This window comes from Ranitomeya imitator, chromosome 1, assembly GCF_032444005.1.
Source record: "Ranitomeya imitator isolate aRanImi1 chromosome 1, aRanImi1.pri, whole genome shotgun sequence".
Lineage (NCBI taxonomy): Eukaryota > Metazoa > Chordata > Amphibia > Anura > Dendrobatidae > Ranitomeya > Ranitomeya imitator.
Window position 1 is genome coordinate 353,579,275 of NC_091282.1, and position 9,844 is coordinate 353,589,118.

Consider the following 9,844-nt stretch of genomic DNA (forward strand, 5'->3'; position numbering starts at 1 on the left):
ACTGTGCAGAAAGGAACAACAGGATTTTTGCTTTTAAAAAAGCAGTTGGTTTGCACAGCGGCGTGCAAACAACAATGCAGCTATCAGGGAGCCTTATAAGGCAGCCTAATAAGCTACAGAGCTGATGCACAAAAATATAGCCTCCACTGTCCCTGCAAACAAATGGTGGCTTTGGACAGTGGAAATCGCTACAGCACAAGCAGTTTCGGGGCTTAATCTTTCCTCCCTAACTATACCCCTTCTTCTGATTCAGCTGCGGCAACCTCTCCCTATGCTACGATCGGCAGAAGTAGGATGACGGTCGGCGTGCACGCCCCTTTGTAGCCCCTGTGATGCCGCAGAAAGCAAGCCAATCACTGTCATGCCCTTCTCTAAGATGGTGGGGACCGAGACCTATGTCATCACGCTGCCCACACTCTGCGTCCTCCTTCATTGGCAGAAAAATGGCGCTGACAGAGTGATACGAAACGTGACTTTGGCACGAAGATCGCCGACCTCATGGTCGATCCCACACTAGGATTGGGTCGGGTTTCATGAAACCCGACTTTGCCAAAAGTCGGCGATTTTTGAATTTGTCCGATCCGTTTCGCTCAACCCTACTTATGACTGCTCGGAGATTTAATTTTCATCGCCTCAGCAGCATGATTTACAGCTATTAGCCAGCTTGATTACATGTGGGGATTCCCTAGCAACCAGGCAACCCCATGTTCTCAGCCTGGCTAATAGCTGTAAATCATTCGTCTGTTGTGATGAAAACTAAATCTGATGAAAACACTAACAAATACTCAGAGGTCGCCCGAGCGTACTCAGGAAAACACGAGCAATGAGTACACTTGCTCATCACTAATTGTAAGTTTTCTTGAAGAGGTGGGTTTTCAAGTTTCTTTTGAAAGATCCAAATGTAGTGGATAACTGGACATGTTGGGGCACAGGATTCCAGAGGATGGGGGATATTGGGGAGCAGTCTTGGAGGTGATTAGGTGAGGAGCGAATAAGCATGGAGGAGAGAAGGAGGTCTTGGGAGGACCGGAGATTACGTGAGGGAAGATATTGAGAGATTAGTTTGGAAATATACGGAAGAGAAAGGTTATGGATGGCTTTGTAGGTAAGTGTTAGTAGTTTATACTGGATACGCTGGGAATTTGGGAGCCAGTGAAGGGATTTGCAAAGAGGGGAAGCAGGAGTGTAGTGAGGAGAGAGATTAATTAGTCGGGCAGCAGAGTTAAGGATGGACTGGAGGGGTGCGAGAGTGTTGGAAGGTAGGCCACAAAGGAGGGTGTTGCAGTAGTCGAGGCGGGAGATGATTAGGGCATGCACAAGCAATTTGGTAGAGTGAGAGTTGAGGAAAGGACAGATTCTGGAAATATTTTTGAGCTGGAGGCGACAGGAAAACACGAGCAATGAGTACACTTGCTCATCACTAATTGTAAGTTTTCTTGAAGAGGTGGGTTTTCAAGTTTCTTTTGAAAGATCCGAATGTAGTGGATAACTGGACATGTTGGGGCACAGGATTCCAGAGGATGGGGGATATTGGGGAGCAGTCTTGGAGGTGATTAGGTGAGGAGCGAATAAGCATGGAGGAGAGAAGGAGGTCTTGGGAGGACCGGAGATTACGTGAGGGAAGATATTGAGAGATTAGTTTGGAAATATACGGAAGAGAAAGGTTATGGATGGCTTTGTAGGTAAGTGTTAGTAGTTTATACTGGATACGCTGGGAATTTGGGAGCCAGTGAAGGGATTTGCAAAGAGGGGAAGCAGGAGTGTAGTGAGGAGAGAGATTAATTAGTCGGGCAGCAGAGTTAAGGATGGACTGGAGGGGTGCGAGAGTGTTGGAAGGTAGGCCACAAAGGAGGGTGTTGCAGTAGTCGAGGCGGGAGATGATTAGGGCATGCACAAGCAATTTGGTAGAGTGAGAGTTGAGGAAAGGACAGATTCTGGAAATATTTTTGAGCTGGAGGCGACAGGAGGTGGCGAGAGCTTGGATGTTCGGTTTGAAGGACAGGGCAGAGTCAAGGGTTACTCGGAGGCAGGGGATTTTGGGGACAGGGGAAAATGTGAATTCATTTATTTTGATAGATAGATCAGGTAGGGAAGATATGCGAGATGGAGGAAAGATAATTAGTTCAGATTTGTCCACATTGAGCTTGAGGAAGCGAGAGGAGAAGAAGGAGGTTATGGCTGATAGACACTCTGAGATTCTGGAGAGCAGAGAGGTGATGTCTGGGCCAGAGAGGTAGATCTGAGTGTCATCAGCATATAGTTGGTACTGGAAGCCATAGGACCTTATGAGTTGTCCCAGGCTGAGTGTATAGATTGAGAAGAGTAAGTGCAGCGCCCCAGAGTCCTGGTCGTTGCAGTAATGTTATTCTTCCACCAGGGGGAGTGACATTACGTCTGAAGGCAATAAAGGAGATCTTCTCATCAGGTAACATAATGCATGCAACATGTTCACACTCCAGACCAGAAGGGGGAGCTCTAAGCCTGTTTAAGGTGAACTCCCCTATATAACATCCTGATCTGGAGGGAAAAGGAGTTCAGAGTGCAGTTCCTGTCAGGAAGACAGATGGAGAGGAGCTCTGTGGCATGAAGTGCTGCAACTCCTGGGGAAAGACACTAAAAAGTGAGCATATTGTGGAGAGTGTGCAGGAAAGCAGAGCACAGGAGAGGAATATCAGAAGGAGATCAGCCAGTAGCAAGCTGCTTCCTTTTGAAGTGCAGAAGGCGGTAGCCAGCATACCGAGGGAGTGAGGATCTCTATGCTTTACTTCAGAGACTGGCAGGACAGTTAATTTCGCGTTGGCTGCCAGACCATATACCCAGGAGGCACGGTGGCAACTTATGGGGGCCGGGGCGTCTCTAGGGTCCCTATAAAAAGCCTCAGGCCATCAGTCATACGGGTTTGTCCTATCCTATCCATCAGGGGGACAGAGAGAAAGAAACATTGCATCTACAATAGTTGTGAGGACCTCACCGAGAAGCTCAGCAGGGAGGAACTACAACACTCAGGCGCTAGAGGAAGGCTATTGAATTCCACCTGGATAAGGGGACTCTGGATTTGCCTTCAGACCGGCCGGACTCTGCCTGCCCTGTGATCTGGTGCTCTGGACTGTGGATGCTGAAGCCTTCAGTAAAGGTAAAGAGACTGCAAACTTGTGTCCTCGTTATTCACTGCGCCTTACATCTTCCACCATCTACATTCTGGGAAGCCCTGGGGATACACTTCACCTGTGGGAAGGTATACCATCTAGCTGCCATAACATCACCCCAGCGGACCCCTAAGCAGCATCGGTCACCCTGATCGAATACCACAGGTGTAATCACGAACATTATCCCTTTAAAGACCTTTCCCTCATTATCTGCGGACGTTCCCCTAGGGCCACGGACCGGGTCAGCCACCGTGACATCCCTGACGAGAACCGAAGTGCCCGGATCCAAGTAACCCCTAGCCCCTGGGGGCGCTCCATAAGGGTCCTAGGACGGAGCCTTGATGGACACCAACAGAGAGGGGGCGAGATGAAGAGGTAGTATGGGAGTAGGAAACGCTAAATGTGCGGTTGATAAGGTATGAGGAGATCCAAGATAGGGCAAGGTCTTTGACACCAAAGGAAGTGAGGATCTGTAGTAGGAGGCAGTGGTCAACTGTGTCGAAGGCAGAGGACAGTTTTGGCTGTAAGTAAGTTGTTAGTCATTTTGGTCAGGGCAGTCTCAGTGGAATGGTGGAGACGGAAGCCAGATTGTAGGTCGTCGAAGAGAGAGTTAGATGCAAAGTGAGAGGAAAGTTCAGCATGGACGTGCTGCTCAAGGAGTTTGGAAGCAAATGGGAGAAAAAATATGGGGCGATAGCTGGACATAGCGCTTGGGTCAAGGGATGGCTTTTTGAGGATAGGTGTGATTGTGGCATGTTTGAAAGCAGAGGGGAAGGAACCAAAGGTTAGTGATAGGTTGAAGAGATGGGTTAGGGATGGGATTAGTGTGGTGGTGAGGTTGGGGAGGAAGTGGGATGGGAAAAAAGCGCACAAGTGGTGAGGTGTGATTTGAAGAGAAGATGAGCATGCTGTCCTTCAGTGATTTTTGGAGAGGGAAGTTATGGGGTTAGGGCATTGGTCTGGTATACAAAGGGGTTGTGGTGGTTTGACAACAAAGACTTGAATTGTTTGGTCTATCTTTTTTTTGAAGTGCATGGCAAAGTCCTCGGCAACGATTAGGGAACTCGGAGGGGCAGTAGTGGGTGGAGGAGGGAGTTAAAAGTGTTGAACAACTGTTTGGGGTTGTGGGATAAAGAAATACGAGGGATAATGTATAATGTATAATAGGCCTGTTTAGCAGAGGTGAGAGCTGATTTGAATGCGAGTGTTGCTTGTTTGAGTGCAGTGAAATCATCTTGCAAATTCGTTTTCTTCCAACGCAGTTCTGCAATTTTGGATACTTGCCGAAGCTTTTTAGTGATGTTATTGTGCCAGGGTTGTCTATTGATTTGTCGCACTCTGCTATGCATGACAGGGGCGACCGAGTGCACATGAAATAGGCCAGGTGTGATCAGGAGGGAGGAGCAGCAGGCAGACTGATCAAAGACACAGGAGGGAATTAATTAGAAGTCAGAAGGGAAAATGCAAACAGGAAATAGTCAGATCCAAATGGAAAGATAAAGTTAACTATGTGTTGGCATCAAGGCATTAAGGTGAGAAAACATGCAGGGGAAGAAAAAAAAACCTGTAATAGCAGCCAGCGGACATACCAGGAATAGCAGACAGATATAGGGTGAGAAGGATCAGGAAAGTTGGGTGATGGTGATGGGATTAGGGTTGCAGCCAGCAGACATACCAGGAATAGCAGACAGATACAGGGTGAGAAGGATCAGGAAAGTTGGGTGATGGTGATGGGATTGGGGTTGCAGCCAGCGGACATACGAGGAATAGCAGACAGATACAGAGTGAGAAGGATCAGGAGAGTTGGGTGATGGTGATGGGATTGGGGTTGCAGCTAGCAGACATACCTTAGGATGAAGCAGATCAATTGTCAGATTGATAGCAATAACAAAACATAGTAATAATAATAATGAAGTATCAATAGCAGGGGGTTATTTTTCTGGCTTATTTCTGCTGTTATCCTTTTAGAGCCATCCTTATACAGTAGAGACAGACCACGGTCCGACAGACCTGCGAATGGGATGAATGGAAAATGGTGTTCAATACCCCTGAGGGTCATTTCGAGAGTCTGGTCATGCCTTTCGGTCTGACCAATGCACCTGCCATTTTCCAGCCTTTCATTAATGCTATTTTCCATCATTTGGTGGGCAGGTTTGTGGTGGTCTATCTGGACAATATTTTGGTTTACTCACCGGATTTTGAGACACATCGGGGGCATATTAAACAGGTGTTGCAAATATTAATGGATGACAAACTATATTCCAAACTAGAAAAATGTGTTTTCGCCATCCAGGAGGTACAGTTTTTGGGGTACCTGTTGTCATCTTCGGGTTTTCAGATTAATTCAGAGAAGGTCCTGTTGGTGGTGGGGGTGGTCTGCAAGTCAGACCCTCAGGGATATTGGATGGTTGCCAGATATGAGGATGCTCGAGCAATGATGAGACAGAGATGATCTGTTTCAGACGCCATAAAGTTTACTGCTTATGTGCAGTCAGTTATATACACTTTTGAGTAGGCGTATACATTATGTTTATGCGCGAATCAGCTGTTTATTACATATGAGATCATTCTTAATTCATCAGGTGATCCTTAAGGTACCGTCACACAGTGCAATTTTCATCGCTACGACGGCACGATTTGTGACGTTGCATCGTCGCTTAATTATCGTTTCAAACATCGTAGACTGCGGTCACACTACACGATGCACGGCGCTGAAGCGATAAAATCATGACGTATTTGCGATGTAGAAGTCGTATGGGACAGTCGTACGGTCGTGTCACACAAGACGATTCAGAGCAAATTTTGCATAATCTGTGCGTGACGTTGTTCACTAGGGGCGTGTTGTGCTACTAGCTAGTGTGCTGATAGGCCAAAGGTTCTGTGCACACAATTGGTTGGAAATTTTGTCACCTGAGCGCTATTGTTCCCAATGCCACCTCACTGCTTTCAAAATTTCCTTTCTTCACTTCGTACTTGGACACTTGGTGGACCTGGACATTGGAATTTTGTACTGCGCTGAATATACCACGCTTTGCACCGCTGCTTCGAGGTATGTAAACCGCTTGGGCGTGGTGGATGGAACGCTGTATGGTCGGCATGAGTGCTTCCTTCCACCGCTGAAGCGAAGCGGATGGTATACTGTTGTGACTGGAGGGCTACAATGTGGCAGATGGTACGCTGTTGGGACTGTTTGTGACTGGTCGTGACTGGTGGGCTACAGCGTGGTAGATGGAACGCAGTTTGGTTGGCATGACCGCTTCGTTCCGCCGCTGAAGCGATGCGGATGGTACGCTGTTGTGACTGGTTATGACCGGTTGTGTCTGGTGAGCTACAGCGTGGCAGATGGTACAATGTATGGTCACCATGAGCTCTTTGTGTGGCTGCTGTAGGGAAGCGGGCGGTACACTGTTTTGGGTTATGGTGGCCTATGGCGTGGCAGATGGAACAAGCGATGCGGATGGTACGCTGTTGTGACTGTTTGTGACTGGTCGTGACTGGTGGGCTACAGCGTGGTAGATGGAACGCAGTTTGGTCGGCATGACCGCTTGGTTCCGCCGCTGAAGCGATGCGGATGGTACGCTGTTGTGACTGGTTATGACCGGTTGTGTCTGGTGAGCTACAGCGTGGCAGATGTTACAATGTATGGTCACCATGAGCTCTTTGTGTGGCTGCTGTAGGGAAGCGGGCGGTACACTGTTTTGGGTTATGGTGGCCTATGGCGTGGCAGATGGAACAAGCGATGGTAGGCATGAGCGCTTTGTGTAGCTGCTGTTGTTAAGCGTTTGGCACACTGGCACAAGTATTGTTTAAAGGACTCTTTGTCAACCGTGTAATTTTTTTTTATAATTATTTTTCAGATGTCAAATCGTGTGGAGTTCATCAGGGATTTCATCGAGATTTACCAGTCTTTTCCCTGCCTCTGGAAAATCAAATCTCCAGACTATTGTAACAGGGAAAAGAGGAGGGAGGGTTACTTAAAGCTCATTGAGCTTTACAATCGTCATGCACCAGAAGAGGCAGCAAACGAAGCGGTTATTAAAAAGAAAATCCAGGCGCTCCGCACGGTGTGGAGGAAGGAGCTGAACAAGGTTCTTCAGACTACAAGGTCCGGAGCTTCCACTGAAGATGTTTATGTGCCAAAACTTTGGTATTTTGAACATCTTAATTTTCTGAGGGACCAAGAGGTGCCACGGACTTCCACGTGTCTTCGCTTGTTGGCACCTGTGGAACAAATAGTTTCGGAGAACCACGCCGAGCAGGAGTCACAAGGGCTACAAGTAAGTAGCTCTTTGGACGAAAGTTCACCAATGTGTCCTATAATTACCTAAATTTTCTCTGCATTTTATGTTTTATACTTCTGATTATCACATCAGTTTGAAGTTATTACAAAAACATGTACACATAAGTAACCCTGTCGCAGTAAAGTATTATATGGGGAACTTAATATGTATGAAATGGCGATATTTCTAAACCATACCATCTAAGCAATATAGAAAATAGTATCGCTTCAAGCTGCCGATGTACTCTTGTTGAGACTATTTAGACTATAAAATATTCATCAGGTTCCCCTAGCAGTCAGAACAGTGTAGTTCAAAGTATTAAATAAAAGGGAGGGTTAAAGAATATTACTAAGCTTAAAATATATTATAACCTTTTTTTACCTACTACGAATATATAGTTTGGATGCGGTTATGGTGGTACAACTTTTTGTTGCCGGGTTCATAACTTTTTTTTTTTCCCCCCCCAGGATGACAGTGCGCAGGACAGTACACTGGACTGTTCACAGGACTGCACGACAACAGATTTAGTGGAGGCTGCACCTGCCAGGACTCAATCGAGGCAAGGTCCAAGAAAACGGAAAGCCACCTCAGACGCCTCGCATGAACTATTGAGCCTAGCAAAGAAGGTGTTGACAAGCAATGTTAGCCCTGCGTTGCAGGGGTTTGGACACTATGTGGTTGACAAACTGGCCAAAATGGACGAGAACCAAAGAACACTAGCAGAGCGTCTGATTATGGAAGCAGTAAACAAGGGTACAGATGGCGATTTGGACAAGAACACTTGTTTGGTCTCTTCCCGGCCAATACAGCGGACAGAGCCATCAAATTACAATGGTTGGTCACAGTGTCAGACATCGATGCGACACAATGCTCACGTTTCCCACTTCGGCCAGCCACCCCCTAATAACTCCTACACGCCAATACCTTCACATATGGCTTCGCCCATCAGGCACCAAAGTTATCAGCCGGAACAATCGTCGTATCATAATTTGTGATTTCCTCACTTCTTTTACATTCCTTTTTATTATATTGTCTTTTTAAAATAATGTTTCAAATAAAAGCTTTTGTTAGAAATTCTATCACTACTTTTTGATTGGTGTGTCTCGATCACAGCACTGTATGAGGGCACAAATTAACGTAACAAACTAATGTAAACTTAACTAAAACAAAGAAAAAATGAATATTAGTTTAAATAATTTTTTTTAATTTAACAACATAACATTTTTAAAACCAGTAATACTATTTAGTATTGTCCCCCCTACAACTGGTGGCACATGTCCTTTATCTTCTGCAACTCTACGATTGCCAGATTCTGCTGCTTGTGAATGTGCGCCAGAGTCTCGCACAGCCTTTCAATCCTGGCTTTTACATCCAGGATGGTCACACTGCCGGCAGCTGTTGGTGACAAAGCATAAAAACCTAACATTAATACCACAGTATTATCCTGATAGTGGGCTGTGATCACATCCCCATAATAGCGTACAGGATGAATGAAACATCTGAGGCGGCGGAAGGCTCTGAAACGGCCCTTGCTGTACAGGGTTACATAGAGAGAGGCAGTGAGTGACAATCTTTAACGTGTAGGGAAAACTTACGTGGCAAGACCTCGTCTGGGGACATATTCTCCGAAAGAGAGAAGCCCGGAAGAGCATCAGGGGGACAGTACTGCGGTGACTGGGATGTCTCGGGGTGGCGGCGCTGTTTCTTTGCCTCTTTTAATGGAAAAAAAGGTGCTGTCAGCATTCATAAATAAATAATGTTTTAGAAGAGGGAAGAGGGGACCTGCCACCAAATCCTCATCACATTATTGTGTGAACCTACTAGGGTGTTGAGCCGTTGACCCTGAGGGCGCACGGACATCGGAGGCGGGGTGGGAAGTCTCGTGGCTGCGACGCTGTGTTTTTGCCTCTGTGAAGGGAAAAAAATAACAATTTTTAAACATAAATGGCAACAGTGACTGCAGGTGGGGGGGGGGGGGAGCGAGGGGACCTGCCACCAAATCCTCATCACATTATTGTATGAACCTACTATGATCTGTTGTTGACCCGGAGGGCACTGGGACAGAAGAGGCCGTGTGGGAAGCCTCGTGGCTGCGACGCTGTGTTTTTGCCTCTGTGAAGGGAAAAAAATAACAATTTTTAAACATAAATGGCAACAGTGACTGCAGGTGGGGGGGGGGGGGTCGAGGGGACCTGCCACCAAATCCTCATCACATTATTGTATGAACCTACTAGGATCTGTTGTTGACCCGGAGGGCACTGGGACAGAAGAGGCCGTGTGGGAAGCCTCGTGGCTGCGACGCTGTGTTTTTGCCTCTGTGAAGGGAAAAAAATAACAATTTTTAAACATAAATGGCAACAGTGACTGCAGGTGGGGGGGGGGGTTGGGTCGAGGGGACCTGCCACCAAATCCTCATCA

The 9,844-nt window shown here is 46.9% G+C and overlaps 1 protein-coding gene across 1 annotated transcript; it reads left to right on the forward strand.

Annotated features, from left to right (window-relative positions):
• Nucleotides 1-6,921: 6,921 nt before the first annotated feature.
• Nucleotides 6,922-8,433, forward strand: LOC138657776 (uncharacterized). The gene is made up of 2 exons (XM_069745437.1): nt 6,922-7,423; nt 7,894-8,433. Exons 1-2 carry the CDS (start codon nt 7,004-7,006, stop codon nt 8,419-8,421), a joined length of 948 nt encoding a protein of 315 aa, XP_069601538.1. The 5' UTR covers nt 6,922-7,003; the 3' UTR covers nt 8,422-8,433.
• The last annotated feature ends 1,411 nt before the right edge of the window (nt 8,434-9,844 follow it).

What these genes read in the sequence shown, in the direction of transcription:
- LOC138657776 (XM_069745437.1), top strand. Translation starts at nt 7,004, where the DNA reads ATGTCAAATCGTGTGGAGTTCATCAGGGATTTCATCGAGATTTACCAG. An exon ending in AGGAGTCACAAGGGCTACAA is followed by an intron (nt 7,424 to 7,893) that starts GTAAGTAGCTCT and finishes TTCCCCCCCCAG; the next exon opens with GATGACAGTGCGCAGGACAG.